This window comes from Sinohyriopsis cumingii, chromosome 12 (genome assembly GCF_028554795.1).
Source record: "Sinohyriopsis cumingii isolate HCF-2022 chromosome 12, ASM2855479v2, whole genome shotgun sequence".
NCBI lineage: Eukaryota > Metazoa > Mollusca > Bivalvia > Unionida > Unionidae > Sinohyriopsis > Sinohyriopsis cumingii.
This window is the reverse complement of record NC_142972.1, coordinates 16,118,743-16,138,332: the sequence shown is the minus strand read 5'-3', so window position 1 is coordinate 16,138,332 and position 19,590 is coordinate 16,118,743. Positions and strand designations below refer to the sequence as shown.

The window sequence follows — 19,590 nt, the reverse complement described above, 5'->3', positions numbered from 1 at the left end:
TCCATTTCACTGAAAATCCAGTCTGGTTAATCAACACTGACTATGTCTGCCTATGGGGTATTTTGCTTAATTATGCTTACAAGGCTTTTTTTGAAAAAAAGCATCTCAGAAAAATTTCAGTCACAAGAAACAAACAGGTCATGCAACCCAGTCTAAACATATCTAAATACCCAATGTGGTTTGACTTAGCTCAATTGTTTTTGATCTTTTTCCTATCCAAACATTTGGATGGACAGATGGACATCACAAAACAAATATATCTCATTCCATTTTAAAACAGACAACATAAAAAACTTATACATTCATGCATGTTGCTTATAATGAATACCAAATCCATCAGAGTAATACATATCATAGAAACAAAAGGCTCTACAAAAAATACACATTTTAGCATATGAAACTGCAAAAAAAAAATGCATAATGTAAAAGATAGATATGTAATATAGCAAGAAAACACTATCCAAAACAAAATTCAGCAAATCTTACAAACCTTGGGAGGGAATCAAAATCTTCTTGTATTGGCACTCTGTTGTGAACCAAACTGTCATACAGATTTTGGGGCATGATCGCCATTTCAAGTACTTGTCTGGTTTGCTGATCTATCAGGTTTCCTGTGCTGCGTTCAATGTTAAATCCCAGGAATGTAATAGTATGTCCATCAGGATTAAAAAAGACATATGGATGAGGGCTGTGAAGAAAAATTAATTACTATGAGCAACATTACTATGGCTTTCAAGTTACAACTAACAATTAAGATCATCAATGAGGCCATTTCATGAAGAAAAAAAACCCTAACTTTAACACCTTGGTGAGGTTATGTTTCACATTATCCTAAAACAGAGTATCTCACCATCTGATACAGAAAGCTAAGATGTCTTCTTTACTTTCAATAGCTGCTACATTCCTCAACAGCAGAAGTCAAGATTGGGTCTTCAATAGCGCAAAGCAAGATGCAAGTGTCTTCAATACTGCATGATTGAGGCCCTCTGCTTGGGCAGTTTCAGCTCTCCATAACCATTTTACCAAGAGAGTTTATATCATTATCTCATTAATGAAAAGTTTACACAAAAAATTATACAACAGATACTAAATGATCAGTTAGAAATTCCTGGAATCAAATTTAAACAAAGCAGTTGATCCAAATGGCTGTATAGTATGTAATTGGTGTATCCAATATAGTTCTGTACAGTATGTAATTGATGTATCCAATATAGTTCTGTACAGTATGTAATTGTTGTATCCAGTAAAGTTCTGTATAGTATGTAATTGGTGTATCCAATATTAGTTCTGTACAGTATGTAATTGGTGTATCCAATATAGTTCTGTATAGTATGTAATTGGTGTATCCGATATAGTTCTGTACAGTATGTAACTGGTGTATCCAATATAGTTCTGTTGAGTATGTAATTGGTGTATCCAATAAAGTTCTGTATAGTATGTAATTGGTGTATCCAATATAGTTCTGTATAGTATGTAATTGGTGTATCCGATATAGTTCTGTATAGTATGTAATTGGTGTATCCAATATAGTTCTGTACAGTATGTAACTGGCGTATCCAATATAGTTCTGTTGAGTATGTAATTGGTGTATCCAATAAAGTTCTGTATAGTATGTAATTGGTGTATCCGATATAGTTCTGTATAGTATGTAATTGGTGTATCCAATATAGTTCTGTATAGTATGTAATTGGTGTATCCAATATAGTTCTGTACAGTATGTAATTGATGTATCCAATATAGTTCTGTATAGTATGTAATTGGTGTATCCAATATAGTTCTGTATAGTATGTAATTGGTGTATCCAATATAGTTCTGTATAGTATGTAATTGGTGTATCCAATATAGTTCTGTATAGTATGTAATTGGTGTATCCAATATAGTTCTGTATAGTATGTAACTGGTGTATCCGATATAGTTCTGTACAGTATGTAATTGATGTATCCAATATAGTTCTGTACAGTATGTAACTGGCGTATCCAATATAGTTCTGTTGAGTATGTAATTGGTGTATCCAATAAAGTTCTGTATAGTATATAATTGGTGTATCCAATATAGTTCTGTACAGTATGTAATTGGTGTATCCAATATAGTTCTGTATAGTATGTAATTGACGTATCCAATATAGTTCTGTATTAAGTATGTAATTGGTGTATCCAATATAGTTCTGTATAGTATGTAACTGGCGTATCCAACATAGTTCTGTATAGTATGTAATTGGTGTATCCAATATAGTTCTGTACAGTATGTAATTGGCGTATCCAATATAGTTCTGTATAGTATGTAATTGGTGTATCCAATATAGTTCTGTTGAGTATGTAATTGGCGTATCCAATATTGTTCTGTATAGTATGTGATTGGTGTATCCAATATAGTTCTGTATAGTATGTAATTGGCATATCCAATATAATTCTGTTGAGTATGTAATTGGCATATCCAATATAGTTCTGTTGAGTATGTAATTGGTGTATCCAATATAGTTCTGTTGAGTATGTAATTGGTGTATCCAATCAAGTTCTCTATCTTTCCATTTAATGTTGCTACTAGAGAGCCTTGGATCAGATTAGATTATTTTTATTATCTGATTCTAAACACAATTTATGTTGTGATCAGATTAGTTAAGTATTTAAACACTGTGGTTTCCTTCTTATTATGGAAATCCCTGAAGTGTTATTTTCTTCTCAATTGGAATTCAAGTGGTTTAGTAGCAACAGACACTTGACTTGTTGTCACTCTGGTTGTGGAAGACCTGGATAAATCAACAAGACCAATTCTCTCTGATGAGATACAAAGATGAAAAAAAGGGTCAGGTACCAGAGGTGACTAGACCATTCCAGCAGATGTGAGGGAATGCTTCCACATCCTATCAGGTGGTACCATCTTTTAACATAGTAAATGATAACCTACTACACTTGCATATATTATTATTCTAGATGCATACTTTTCACTAACAAAATAATATGAACATTACCATTTTATAACTAGGTTTATTAATATTCCAAGATAAAACACTTTAGAAATGGTGAGCAATTTGCTCATGTAAATATATTCCATGCCACCTTCAATCCCATGATGGAGATGAGTCCATAGTAAATAAAAATGCATTACTCTTCTGGAAATAGTGTGAGCAAAATTTTTGGTCAAGCTGCATTTTTTCTGATGATGATGATAATGTGTGCTGAGTTTCACAACAATCAACTAAAATATGCAAGAGTACTGGATTCTTACAATTCTGTCATACATTGCATTTTGCTATCCAAAAAAAGAAGACAACTTTTAAAAAAATCATGGGATCATAACAGATTTTTTCTGTTTTGTGGGGTGTGAATTATATATGACTTTCAGAGCATTTAAAAGTGTTGACAAGACTACTACTACCACCACCTGAAAAGTAATTAAATATCCATGCATGCTCATGCAGGTGAGACACAAATGAGCAATTAGGGCCATCAGTCTGCTAATTGAATCTTGACAAAAACCCTGATGTGATCACAGATTAAAATCATATTCATCCCAGGTCTCATAAAAAATAAAACTGCATATAAATTGTTTTAGCTGAAAGTCAAGAATCATTGGAAAATTATGGAGTTTTAACCAAAGTTTTTGGAGAACTAGAAATGAGGAGTAATAACTCCAGTAATAATATTGTTGAAATCTTGTTGAAATCTTACTATCCTTAGCAAAATAAAACAGATGAAATGAGAAAATTTAGGAGATGGGCAAATGGGAACCTTTGACTCCTCTCAATGTTAATACAGAATCTGAAATGGTCATTCAAATGAGATCTAATCAAAACAAACCTGCATAGCAAAGATTTTGCTAAAATCCAATAATCAAAGGTATGCTGTGAAAATCAAAGTTTAGAAGGACTAGCAATGAAGGGTCATAACTACTCTCAATAATCAAGTAATATACAGGGAACCCAAATCATTTTAGGTATTGTTAAAATATAACTAATATGATTGAAATCAACTACTCCTTGGTAAAAAAATTATTCTATGGAAACACAAGAATTAGACAAGAAATCAGGTCTGTTCCATTAAAACATACAGGGACCCAGGGAAAGCATTCTTTTTTCATTTTTATTAATCAGTTTATCTTAATCCTCATAAGTATGTATATATTTTTGCTGCACATGATTATGAAGGAATACATTGTTTGAGAAAAGAAATGAAAATTGCCTTCAACTTTTAAACTGTCTTTACTTTAATTAGCTTCATTATTCTTCTTTTTCTCGATTTCATTTCAAAATACCACTGAAAGGGGGACTGACCAGTTAGCCATTTATTTTTGTCAGTTAGCATGTATTAGACTTGTATTTAAGACATTTGTGAGTGAAAAAAACCTCACTGGTATTTCCATTAACACATTCCCAGCTACAATAACCTGATGTACCGTATTTTCTGGCCTATAAGACAACACTTTTTGACCAGAAAATCTTAGCTTCGTTGTACACTCCGAATTGACTTATATATGGATATTGTCATCCAAATAGCTTAATCATGTGTCCAAAAAAAATTCTTATACAAAATGTTCTCCAAAGTAAGAAAAAAATATGTAAAAACATATTTCATTCTGGAGAAGAAATCGTGTTGAAAAAATATAGGACTCCACATTGAGGATTTGAAACAATTACATGATCGTCTGTATTAAAATTAACTTATACCAGATGTAATTGTGCTTAAAACAGCATGCATTAGTAATATAAGTTGTTTGTAATATATGTTGTTTAAATTTGATATTGGTGCATTAAAATTGAAAAGTTAGAAGATGAATAACCATGACAGAGACATTGCATCACAATTTTCTTACTGCACCTCATGATCAAATAAAAATTATGCCCCATTATGAGAGAGAGAGAGGGAGAGATGTATTTACGATTGTACGGTATCTTTTATTGTTCACTTACCTGATGACTCTGATCAAAAGTACAAAAGTACAGTACCATATTCCATATCAATTAATACCACTGGTTAGCAATTCCTTCTAGTTTTTTTATTTAAGACTTCCATTGCTCATGAATCACGTGGCTTTATTGTGGTATGTACATGCTAATTAAATATGCTACAGCTGTAGTCAGGTTTTCCAGAGTTAACACCTGTTTGAGGTCAAGATTTGGCAGACCAGATCAGATTAGTGAGGCTACCAATAGGGAAATGAGGCTAACCTAGGGTATTATGAATATGGTACCATATAATGAAAGGAATTGCCAGGTGTTACTAGTGTAAATTTCTCAACCAGTGACATCTTTTGAACTTGCCGATAAAACTAACAGCAATTTAAAGCAACATATAGCATAAGCAAAGATCAAAAACAATACTGACACCTAAGTACAGGAAGATTACATGCACATGGAAAAAATAATCTTAATTGTTGGGAATGGAGAGGTCATTATACTTGCAAAGAAGATTAGACATCATGTGAAATGGTCAATACTTGGGATTTAACCTAATAAATGGAGTCTATATGGATATAACTATTGTGAATATTCAAACCCTGAAGGAGTATGGTATGCATTTTCATAGTTTACATTTACTATTTAATTTATTAATTTTTTCTCTCTTTGACAAAAGCTTCAGCTAAACTGAGGCAATAAGGTGAAGAAAAAACCCATAAAGACCTGGAATATCTCTCTCTCACGTATATATATATATATATATATATATATATATATATATATATATATATATATATATATATATATATATATATATATAAGGCCATATTTTAATTTTGTTATTTTGCTCATGAGTGCAAGAAGAAAATGCGAGGGAATAAATATGCATCTCTCTGTGTATCTCTTTTGCCCCCCTCCCAAAATGTGGAAAAAGCATTTTAGCATAAATGATGCAATTTCCATATTGCTGGTAATCTGAAATAGCATACATTGATACTTTTAATATTTATGAAACTGGAAGTTATTATAGTTTAATTCCACACAGCATCGCAAATTTTATCCTATCTGTACCTCAGTTTTTGGGTCAGCATCATTATATGTAGCTAAAAGTACATAATACATTTTAAATACTCTGTGTGAAACAACTTAGGTACTTTTAGTTACATTTACTGATCCAGACCGGAAAGATTAGAGTTACAGATAGGATAAAATTCATGATGCTGTGAGGAACAAAGTGAAAAAGACAAAGTCAAGGTATTGATCTGGCCTCATCTTTTACTCAGCATCGACTTATATATGGATGAAGGATGGAAAATCTACCAAATTTGCTCATACGACTTATACTCCACATTGACTTACAGGCCGGCAAATATGGTACTTCAAAACTTTAAAAATTATTGTCATTATATCTATCATCAGCCAGTATTTGCTGAATGAAATTGTCATCTGAAGATGAACAATACTGGGATTCAGACAATCTGGGTTTACTAGGTAGCCTGTATTTTAAAAATGAATTTGTAAAACTTCCTTGATGCAAGGTTTAAATTATGACATAATTCTTGTTCCATGGCACCATGTGCCTATCATGTTTAGTCCATGTCAAGCTGAAGAACCCAGATGTGTGAACACCTGCATACCTGAAAAAATAGATGTCACAAAAAGTGCTATAATTATTTGACAACTGAAGCTTAAAATGATTTGCATATTGTATCATTTGGATTCTCCATAGCTTGAATTTTTCTGTATATCAGCACAGCAAAAGTATCAATGTATCGATATACAGATGAATTGTTTCACATCTAATTATATAATTCATCTAAGCTCTTGTTGATATAAGCTTATATTCAAGTTTTATGAAAATTTGATCAAAAACATGATTTATAGAGAGGTAAGAAGCTCAGCCAATTTGATGCAATATCACCTTATCATTATGCATGGAACCTTCTTATTTCAGAAACCCTCCAAGATCTTAATCACACGAGTACCAAGTTAGATCAAAATCAGATCAGAAATATCGTATCCAGAGTGGCCCTATCAATGTTGTTGTTGTTGTTGTTGTTGTTGTAGGGTTTAATGCCATTTTTCAGCATACAATAGGCTATACATGGCAGCCAGTATTAATAGTGGAGGTATAACCCGTGAAAAGCCCCAAAAAGAACCACCAACATAAAAGAAGCTACTGGCAAGCTTTCTCACATATCCACATTAGCCGAAACCAAGACTCGAACCCATGCAGACAGAGGTGAGATGGCAGTGATCCGTAACAGAGAGCACTTTAGACCACTCAGCCACTTGGGGCCCTGGCCCTATTGATGCAAGATTATTTCATTAATATGGAATCCTTCCAAAATCCTGAGAATATATATTCATATTACAAATTTCATCAACATCAGAATAAAACTCTGGCTTTCAGAGGGGTAACAAGCTCATCTGATCAGATGCAAGATAACTTGAATTCTACTCAATCATTATCAAATTGTCCAAGATCTTATTGATTATAAGCATATATTCTAAGGATATAAGCATGTTTTCTAAGGATATAAGCATGTATCCTAAGGCTGCTCAAAATCAAATCAGAAATATGACTTCTGGAGTGATAACAAGCTCAGCCTATGCAAGATCAACTAATTAATATGCATGTATTTTGTTTATTATCAAACTCATCTGAGATCTTAATAATATAACCATATATTCCAACTTATTTTGATCAAATCTGGATCAGAAATATGAACTCCAGATTGCAAAGAGTAATTGCTGATGCATGGATGCATATCCAGTTGATGCAAGACAGACACATGGTATTCCATAAGCTCCCTTAAACCTATATCCTGAGAAGCTAGAAAACTAATTGTTGACAGATGGAGCTGTACAGACCATGTGATAACTATTGAGCTTCACTGACCTTTTTGAGCAAGTCCCTAACAATGATTAATAATACTTCATCTATGAAACTAGAACTGTTTCTACACAGCATGGATGCCTGCTGCCCATCCAAACTTGCTTGAATGAATGCGACAAATGGAAAAGAGCAAATAGCTTTGGCAGAATGGAAGATGCACAAGAAAATTTCAAATCAATGTTTTGTTTTTTTAAAAAGATGTGAGACTAGTTGCACACAAAGGACTCTTTAACATCAAAAAGGGGATTTTACTCAGAAAAAACCTACATCAGAGCATCAAGACAGACTGACCTCATGTCAATATGATCTTCAAAGTTGTCAGGGCAATTCATCAAAATCTAAGTGACTAGTTGCACATACAATAATTATCACATATAGTATCTATATTAAAAAACAAAAAGGATCACAACTCTGAAAACACATCAGTACATGATAACAGAATCATCTGTGGATGCTGACCACATGACAATAATATATGCAAACTTATAACACACTCAGTGGAAAGATGTATGGCAAGTTGTACTTTGGACGAATTTGGTATGCAAGTACATACATAACAGGATGGATGGACTAGCCTAACACTATACAATTTCGTAGCATTATCACAGAGGCGATATAAATATTAGTCAACATGATCATTTTAGCAATTAAAAACTATTACCTTATCCAAGATCTCTGACAAACATAATTGTTGCATTGAAAATGAAAATGAAAAATGCATAACAAATGAATCTTCAAAGTATCCATTTAAGCTTACATTACCTTGTCAAGTTCAACATTTTTATCTACAAAGCTTTTCACTGTATAAAAGTTTCTCTATGAGATAACTCACCTACTCTCCCATGTCCTCCTCATCTGGTACTGTGCCAGATCTTCCTCTCCCTCCTCCTCATTATCCTCCTCCTCCTCCTCCTCATCTACCTCCATCACTGTAGCTGGAGACTCCTCACTCATCTGCAAGGACCTTGTGGAAAAGTCCTTTTTAAAATAAAAACGTGATAAAAGATAACTTGAAAATTAAATAATATATAAGTGAACAGTCACACAGATGTTGTTCCTGTTGTTGTTTTTGTTGCATCTTAATACATTCATTGCAAGCCATTAATTTCCTCTGTTCCACACTGACCCTTGTCATGTTACAACCTGTATGAAAACTTCCACCCTGACTTGAACCAGATTCAAGGTTCGATTTCACCTAAAGCCTAGATTCCACTTATTTATTATCACTTTTAGGCAGACTCAGGGTGAAATTAATGGCCCAAATTACTCCACCTTCTACTTGGCAGAATCGGTTTATTCTGCCTACAAGGCGAATTTTGTTTATTCTGCCTAATTATCATAGATTCCTTTTAATATCACATTTAGGCACATTTAGGGTAGAATATATCTGTTACTATGTATTTATTTCACCTAATTAGGTGGATATATCGCAGATATCTATGAAAGCATCAAAATGTTGGCTGACCTTGCTGAAATTCCACCTTCTATAAGAAATGATAAAATTCTAAAACTTATTATCCACATTAAATTATTTCATTTCATGATGTGCAAAAAACTCAGAAACCCGAAAATCTTTAAAATTTATAGTTTTTTAGCCTTTGTGACATGCTGAGCAACTTGTCTCTATCACTGGAGTGCGAGAGACAGAGTAAAATTTACTAGAGCTCCAGCACATGCTGAAAATAATAAACATTACATGATATATACAAGTGAAAATAGTTGATAACTTCAAAATACTGAATAATAACTGTCAATCTTCACAACTTGTTTTTGTATTTTAAGTCCCAAAAAACCAACTAGTTCATTTTCCAGAACAGGTCTGCAGTTTCTCCGATGGCCTAGTGGTTAGAGCATCTGCCTCGGATGCGGGAGGTCGCGGGTTTGAACCATGGCCGACTCTGATAGAAAAGACTTTTAAAACTGGTACTAACAGCTGCCTCGCTAGGAGCTCAGCATTAACAGGTTAGTGTTAGGACTGGTTGGCCTGGTGTCAGGATAATGTGACTGGGTGGGACATGATGCTACATGTCTGCTGCATGATGCCCGAGTGCTAGACATCACTATAAACTGTCTTACACTGCACACATCATGGCAATATGACTGAAATTTTTTTTAAAGCTACATTAAAAATCTAAATCACACACACACAGTGGATTTTCTCAGCATGGACTAATTGAATATAAGCTTTTATAAGCAAATTTAATTCTCACATAATATAATAAACAAAAAAAAATAAGAAAAGTTGCTTGTATTCATGTTATATTTTTCAGATTCTTTTTAGTGAGCTCCTGTGCTATGGCAGAATATATTATATACTGTCATCATATAACTCTAGAGATAAGGTAACAAAACAAATTTTAAAAAATGAAACTGTTTTCACAGAGTCTGCAACATAAAATTGGTGGACACCCCAATTTGAAATGGGGGGGGGGAGTTTATGAATATGATGTACAAAATTTCAAGACATGATTATGCAACTTAAATTTGACACTATGAAGTGCTGTTCAAGTCCAAGTTATCAGGCTGTAGTAAAAGCAATCCCCAATGAAAGTTTGGTCAAAAATATCACTGAAATTTTGTCAAGACTGCACTAAAATTTTGACCAAGCTTTTCACTGAAATTTCACTTAATTACCAGTGAAACTTAAATAATGAAATTTCAGGGTTACTAAAGACTAATTGTACTAAATTCTCAATAATTTTTCACTTACATATCAAAAGGTTTCAAATGAAATAATGGATACAAATTATACAGCACCTTATTAACCACAGTAATATTTCAATATAAATGACACAAAATCATACAGCTATTATATGACATTCAGGAGATACAGAAGTCAAAAATTTGACTTATGAATGTACAAACTGTGATATTGTAGTGATCACTTGATCGAGCCCTCCATCCATAACAGCTATGAGAAACATTTATCGTGATATAATTACAGTGGTTTTTTTTCAAAATTCTAACACAACAAGGATATTTTAAACAATAATACCACTCACAACACTATGACCAAAATTTATATACATGGGTATCTGGCAACAATATCAATTCCCCACTAGTGTTCTATACATTGTCCCTCCTTGAATTCTGGAAGTCAATCCGTTTGGAATCATGTAACTTCCAAGTCATACTGGTGACGTGGTCCAATTCCATCCTATTTAACACATGAGACACTACAAGTTGGTAATAGTAGTAGTTCAGATTTTCATGGCAGAAATCACAAAATGCTAGTCCTGCATTCAGTTTTCTTACAAAGTAACCAATTATGTTCCATCAACTTTGCATCATGATGTTCTCTTTTCCACACATTTTTCAAACCGTTTTTCAAACATTTTGTGTCCCGCTAAAAAATTCAAAATGCCATGTCTGGCAAGCATGCTCATTGCCATCAGTTTCCATTAAGATTCATTGGGCAAGTATAAATTTTTGACCAATCAGAAAGCTCTTCACAGCAATCTATTGTTAAATAATACACGGAATGAATACTGTTATATTAGGATTGTTGCAGAATAGACCAAGCAGATCATAAATGAAAATTATACCCAAGATGTATAGATGTATAAAAAAATAAACTGGTCCATATCATGGAATACTGAATTCAGGTCAGAAGAAAAGCAGAATTTCGCTTGAAAACAAAAACAATTTTGTCATCTGAAGGTAGTTAAATCAAATACAAGTTTTAGAAAAAAAGGAAAAGTAACCCCCCAAAATATGAAAAGAAGTTATTGTTCTCAAAATTAACAACACAATAAGAGCTTTAAAAACAGGAAATATAAGTTTTGCTGAAAATGTTTAAAATGTACAAGAAACAAAAAATAAATGAGATTAAAATGGAATAAAGGTTATTTTTTCATATCTAATAAGTACTGTTTCTCACTGATATTTTTTCACTTAAATTTCAGTGAAATTTCAATCACAAATTCCACTGATATTTTCAAAAAGTTTTGCTAAATCTCAGTGAAACTTCACTGAAATTTGGTGAAATAAGGACATTTCAGTGAAATTTCAATCAAATTTCACTAGGGAATGGATTAGTTTATCATCAACTTTTTTAATTATTTATATTTGGGGGAAATTTATTGACTTTGAGATGTTCCACAGTTAACTTGTCTATAACAACAGATTAATTGTGAAATGATTACATCACATTAGAAAGTCTGAAACTTTATGTTGTTTTCAAATTTGTAGAGTCCCACCATCAAAGACTGAAAATATTAAACAAAATAAAACTTGCAAAGTCATTATTTGCACTTGAACTATCTGAAAATTTTCTTTCACTCATTTAACATGTAATTCTGCAAGGAACATTATCTTTGTAAAATGAATACGATACAAAGATTCAGTTTGTCACTGTTGCAGGAGTAGAAAAGTAAAAATTTACATCTAACTTTACCCACATAAAAACCAAGTCCAAATTCTGCCTATTTATTTAATTATGTATTTATGATGAAGTTCTTCATTTCATTTAGATGTTGGTTAGAACACAAACTCCAGATTCTTCCTTTCATTAATAGATGCCAGTGACTAAATTCTTAAATCTGCCTAGATGTTGGTTGGAAAATAAACCAAGTCCAAAATTATGGCAAGGATGTATTGTATAGCAGGAACTTTGACAAAAGTCAATCTTACAGTTAGACTCAAGATGTATTCTTCTTTGACTTCTCCAATTTTCTATGTCTGGCTATGTGTTAACCAGATTTCTAACATTTTAGGCAGATTCCACCTGGAGTCTGCTTAAGTTCCAAGTGGAATCAGCTGAATTATTCCATACAGGAACTGACCAAAACAGTACCAACCAGTTTGTTGTCTCACTGGATGCAGCTGGAAGAAACTGATTCAATCTGATTGCTTATTACATTTACCTCCCAAGGAGGAAGACACCTAGCTGCAAGCATCATAACAAGCCACCAAAAGTATTGACTCACATCACATTTAAGATTTTATAATTTAAACCTTTCACATAAAACATGGAAACAGCCATGTTGAACACTGAACAGGTCAATTATAAAGCTCTTGCACAGATCAACTGATTTTGCTTGTTATGGGCTGTTATTTTTTGTGGCAGATTTTGAATGGAGTCAGGGGAGTGGGGTTTAAATGGGGTCTTTACCACTTATTACAGCATATTTTTCAATGACAGAAATCTGGCTCTTTCAACCAACAAACCATGCTTTTCCTGACTCAACCCATGTAGAAAAAATCACAGATCTGCATCTGGCCTTTCATGAACAAAAGGACACTTTGTTCAAAATAGCGGTTCAGCTTGTTACTTACATTATGCCATGGGTTGATGTGAAACAAAAAAAATGCATAGACCACCCTTGGCTAAAATAAGATGTTCCTGTTGCTGTCATTAATCAGAGTTCACACAGAATTCTGAATGATAAATTCAAAGACTTTTCCCAAACATTCAAAGACCACAAACATAGATTTCCAAGACCTATTTTCAATAACATTTTGTATACAAGTTATATGAGAAAACAACGAATGCAAAATACTACAACATTGTTTAATGATGAAATGAAACTGAATGGGTCATCAAAAGAAAGAAACAGGACAACTCAACTGCATCCAAATCTAACAACCTTGGACAATTTTATTAATGATTATGGAAAGAAATTAAAATGTTTGGGTTTATTTCAATTTTCAAAAGACTTTTAAAGACCTCAGGGTAATCTGCTTGATTTTCCCAAATGTTCAAGGCCTTGAAAATGCTACCTTATTTTTCCCAAACTGTCAAAGACCTTCAAAGACCATATGAACTCTGTTAATGTTCCATAAATATTTGGATCAACACTCATTTCCTCCATGTACACCACTCCCGCAATAACTCGTGCCCTGATAACTCGCGAACCCACTTATAACACGGTATCAGTGCCATTTTTTAAACCCAAAAATACCCAAAGAATGTATCCCTATTTGTTGAACTTGAAGAAAATCGTGATCAAAATTGGTAATGGAAGCTTTGATGTATCGCTCGTTTTATCACTGAAAACGGTAGATAGGACCTGGAAATTTTAATCAACACTATGAAATATAAAATTCAAAAATAACTCGTACACTTTTTTATATTTTCTTTCCAAATGACATTCCTAGTACACCGCAATTAACGATATGTAAGAAAATTTCGATCAATGAAAATGTCACTTACGCCGAGCAGTACATTACTTTAATAAACAAATACAAATTAAATAATTTTTTTATCAATTGAAATTTGTGTTCTAGTTCCATCTTTTAGTTCCTTTTAAGTGTAATCGTCATAAGTGCAATGTGTCCTCTTGTAATTAAACGTAAAATGCGTCAATCTACCATAACAGTTATGTCCGCAAGCATTTCTCTGAGAACCTAATTAAGTGCCAACCGTGTTTTGATAACTGACTTGCTGAAGTATTTGTTGTATTGTTGCAATGAATTAAAAGCTGGCCTCCTTTATAATATCACACTAATTATGTCTTTTGAATAAAAAGAAAAGGAGGTGGAATAAAAGAAAAGTTAAAACGCACAAAAATCGGACTATTGGCCTCGGTCGTATGTCAGGTGAACTCATTTGATCAGTCGAACACTGTAATAAACGTTATTGTGTATGTAACAGAAACTGCCTTAAATTAACCGACTCTTTCATAACTGTGATAAAAGATAACAAGGCAGCAAAGCGAAAAAGAATACTTTGTAAAATAAAGAGCTTGATTTCACAGATATGGACCATTGTGGGCAAGCGAGTTATAGAGAATTCTTGAACTGGCATTTAGAGATATCCTCTGGGATGAAAAGAAGTTTCATTATTACTTCCAATGAAATCACAACATTAACATTGTACTAACTGAACAATAAAAAAAGGAGTTTCGACGTAGACGTGTCATGAAATAAATGTCACATGTTTTTGAAAAAAAGGAATCTTGTTTGGTTGTGTATCAACAGTTAGTCTAGTTCCCAAATTGTGGACTACCGATCTGGCAAGATACTATTAAATACCAATACGGGAACCAGACTCATAAAGAAAACAAAAAGCAGTGACGTAATACACAGATTTTTCGTGTACACATGATGGTTGTTCAAACCAGTTGGAATGATCTTTCATATGTTGGATATTTTGAGGGAAAAAATATGTTATTTAAACAGAATAACGAACAACTTCATTACAGAAAGCAGATTATTAAAAATTATTATTGACGTGATTGTAAAATGAGGTTTCAGTCATTAAACAGCCAAGTTCCCTAATGCTGCCCCCCTCCCCCCTACGATTTTCTCAATGTCAAAGCGATTTTTTTAAAAAAACTTTTAGAGGTCCCTTGGTAACTCGCGCCTCGCTTATAGTGCAATCTATGTTTGTGGACCCCGTTGTGCGCGAGTTATCAAGGGAGAGGTGTACTGTGCAAATATAGCAGGTGAAAATAAAAAGAATATAAAAGTGATTAGCAAATACTTCAATAGATCAAATGTGAGTAAACTCTTGGCCTGTAAAAAAGATCATACCCGTGACATCTGGATCAGGAACCGCAACACAAATTTGGAGAAACCTGGAAGATCTTCTGCCACAGTGGCACTACAAAAGCTAGACTCCCTAAAGTCTCTCAGCTGGGTGTTGAAGAACCAAACAAAGTGACGAAGCTCTGCCCAGGAAGGATCGGGGACTCCACAGTGCCTGGTAAGGCCAAAAAAATTATTTATGAAAGGGAATGACAGAAAAACAAGACACACAGACAGATAATGGGAAGAAAAAGAGATTAGGTGAGTGAGAAAACAATAAAAGGAAATAAAGACAGCTGTTAAGAGTAAAATATAGGCATAATAAGTATAATCGTAATGTGAAGGACATTAAAAAATAATCACTTTTCTTACTGTCCAGATAATCTGAAGACAAAAGAAAATAATCAGTTCTCTCCAATATATTGTCTAGAAAATAAAACTTGTATTTTGTCCTTATGCCCTGTCAAGTTCAATGCCAGCTGTAAGTGGACTCATGTAAATTAGATTACACTGTAACCTCGTTTACAAATAAAGAACATGAACTGCAGTTCAAATATTTGTTTTTCTTTTTGTTCATCTACATATCCTGCCATTGAAGATGAATCACCACAAAGGTCCAGTTATGGCTGATGCACAGTTCAAACCAAACAAAATTATCTATTTTAGTACCAAGTTATAACCCCCTTTTTAAACACTCACGTGTAGAGTCAATACAACAGTGACAGTAAATAGAACCAATTAAAATGTAATGTCCTCAACATTCAAAAGAAAGTATACTTTGAATCTTAATGAAGGATGCATTGAAAAGCAAAAATTATTTTGGTCCTCTCTGCATATTAGTTAATGACTAGAAATTATTTACGTAAAGTGATACTGTGGACAGAATATGGTGATTCTCTGAGAAATAAAAATATTCAGATCTGATTACCCTCTGGTCTCTGGCCTTTTCAGCCAGCATATTGATAAAAACAGCTGGCAGGGTCAGAGAAACTCCAGCTAGGGTAATTAAAGTGATTTGAAAATCTGATGGCCATCTATTCAACCAGCTTTTTTTGAATATACAGTAACCCCGCTATAACACGGTAGCTGGAAGCCAAATAACCTGACCATGTTATAGACAACCAGGTTAGTTAGCTGAAGAAAATGATGCATGTACTCCAAAAAAAATTGTGTGTTGGAGGGCTAAGGTAATAAATGCAGGCGCAACAGTACCTGCTTCATTGGCACAGTTACCATCTTAAATCGATACATATTAAATGAGAAATACAGCTGTAGTGAAAACAGAGAAGGCATATACTATTTACTTTATTCAGAGAACCATGCATTGGTACATATATGTGTATACTGTTTACAGTTACATATCTAATGTATAGCATCAATAGAGTATCAACACTGTGTACTCACCCGCGAATCTCATCACATACATTGAATCCATAATACAAGTAATTCCATTGAAAATATGCACACACATTTAAAATATTCAATAATTTTGTCACAGGTCACATGGGTCTGAATTCAGTGGAAAAAATAGCACAATCATGTAATGAATGATAAAGCACATTTACTTTTCAGTACATCCCAAGTCAGTAAAAGTTAGTTTGTGTTTTAAGCCGCCATTGATAGCATTCATAAGCATAACTTTTTCCTGCAAAAAGGAAACTTTCATGGTACAGTAAATGTGTTCCTGTCACATTGGAAAATGAAACAATCCATCAGATTCCATTACTTTTATTTAAGTTTGGTACTGACTTCCTTTGAAGATAGGTTCTTTGATTTTATTGAAGATTATAGTCAGCTTTCTTAGATGAAGGGTGCATGCATTATTGAAGTCACCACTAAAGGACAGCTTTGGAGAACCAAACAAATGCACATTTCATATTGTGGTGGCAACATCAAATAATTTTATTGCATAATTGAGACTGATTTTTTTCCATTTGCTCAGTACATGCTTCAAAGGTAATATCTTTTCTTTGAAATTTCAGCAAACTATTTTATCTGGGTACATTTTTAAAAAAGGAATTGTGGCTGTCATTTGGTTGATTGTAGTTACTGTTCCTCCCTCCTGTTGAATAGACAACAAGAAAAAATCGGGGGGGGGGGTACATTTGCGGCAGCGGAGTGATGCTGCCTTCCACGCATGTGTCAGAAATTTAAAAAAGGGTCAACAGATGATAGAGACGCAGGTGTTCTGGTCTGATGACAGGGATTACTAAAGAAAATGTGAGTGTTCTGATTGATTTAATTCTGAGTGAAAAGAAGAGGACTTTTACTTATCATCCATATACAAATGTCAGTCAAAATAAATATATTAATTACTAGCAAGAGGCAGAAAATCCAACAAATGATAGATTATGAGATAATGCCTCCAGTTGTTCTCCGCTACCAGAAATGTCAACAACAAAAAAAGCAGATATCTCACGACATATAGTACTCATGCTAGATGTCAACATAAGTGGATTATGATATAACAATGCACTGTTAAGATGGTTTGTCAATATGGACAAAGAATTTGTTTATGTAATAATAGATAATTTTCAGTGCATTTCATATCAAGTTTGCGGCTTACTTTCAAGGGGCCATGGTTGTATATAAAAGTTTAAACAGCCAACAATATTGCCAATATTGTATGATGGTATACTTTGCAGCCAATAAGGAAAAAATCACAATCGGCAACATTGGCGAAGCCCTGCGCAATCCCCGAATAAACTTTACATGTTATTTTGCATACTTTTAAGAAGAAAAAACTATTTTTTCGTGTACTAGAAAAATACATATACAATTTCAGAAGCCATGCCATGATTGTCTTATATTATTCATATGTGATCTCTTCCCCAAAATGAAAATAAACTTTTTCTGTCTTTTCATACTTTTAAGAAACAATTTTTTTCATGTATGAGAAAAATACATGTATATGAAATTTCGTGAGCCACACCACAACCGTGTTATATCTGAATTCATGTTATAGTGGAACATGCTATAGCAGGGTCACACAATAGGTAGTAGAGTGATTTGCATATGGAAGTCAGAGAAAGTAAAAAAAAATTAGAAAGACTACCTACATATGAATAAGAACATAGATACCATATTTCCTTTCTCTACCTTGAATGTTTTTGTTTGGCCATTCTAACAAGGGTTTTGTAAACAAAAAGGTGTTAAAAGTGTGAAACAACTAATCAGTCGTCCAAAATCTTGATGTTATATCTTTAACCCTATTTAAAAGTTGTATTAACATCAGGAAGAGAAAAACAATTCTAGAATGGTAACAAGCTCAGCTAACCAGATGCAAGATCACCTAAATAACATGTGCAGATTACATTTATTATGGCAAATGATATATTTACTATACTTTAGCAAACTGCAAGTACAATTTGGTTTCCAGTCAGTTAGATACAAGATTACCTCATACCAACCTAAGATCCGCAGTTATACTCAAACTCATCCAACATCCTGATGATGAAAGATTAAAATGTCTGACCAAAATTTAATAAGAAAATTAGCTGTTTAGAGCTCAACCTATCAGATATTCATGATCAAATTATTAATATACATGGCTCCAGCTCATAATCACAATTATCTGAGATATATATGTCATAACCACGTTTACCAAATTTGATAAAAAAAAACTAAATGGAATTTGCTTTCTTTCTGAAAGCATTATACATGACTCACTAGTACTTGAAAAAGTTAAGAAAAAATCTGGAAAGGCAAATAAAATGAAATTTTATTAGGAGTGTGATATAGAAAAAAATTTCAGTTTCGTTTTCATCTCCTTACATCAAAACAGTTCAGTCAATTTAAGTACAACAAAGAAAGCTTAGGATAAGTTTGACACAAGACAAAAGGCCTAATTCTTAAATGAAATGAGCAAGAAATAGATGTAAATTCACTTAAGACCAAATATTTCTACATCAAAACAATTCATAGCATAGAAAAAATATTACAGTGGCATTAAAATCTAATCAAGTCACCCACCTGTGCTTACAAACATGCATGAATACGACTGAACCATAAACAACCTTTCTCTACAGGTAAGTCATTAAGCTCGCTCCATCTCTATCTCGATCCATCTACCTGCAGATGCTAAGGAAAGCAGGAAGACAGTTTTAAAGGCGAGGTTCTCAATGGAACTTTCACACATTTGTTCATAAGGGTATTTTGACAAAAACCACGTAACACACAAGAGATTCGTAAAATCTTGGCATCAGTGAGTGAGATACTGGACTGATCAATTGATATGTGCCTGCATTAAAGTGGAGAATCTGTGGGCTGCTTTGAAGCGGGTTCCGACTCAGTGGTAATCTCTTGGGCTCATCTATCAAATGGGCAA

At 33.4% G+C, this 19,590-nt stretch overlaps 1 protein-coding gene across 1 annotated transcript in view; it reads right to left on the bottom strand.

Moving 5' to 3' along the window:
• Nucleotides 1-19,590, bottom strand: part of LOC149786031 (E3 ubiquitin-protein ligase rnf213-alpha-like) — a 451,244-nt gene that overhangs the window by 258,353 nt on the left and 173,301 nt on the right. Inside the window, exons 37-39 of the mRNA XM_089978103.1 lie at nucleotides 15,270-15,438; nucleotides 8,626-8,771; nucleotides 491-688 (exon numbers count right to left, since the gene is read on the bottom strand). Coding sequence (XP_089834229.1) covers nucleotides 491-688; nucleotides 8,626-8,771; nucleotides 15,270-15,438 — 513 coding nt within the window. The remainder of the gene's footprint in view (nucleotides 1-490; nucleotides 689-8,625; nucleotides 8,772-15,269; nucleotides 15,439-19,590) is intronic.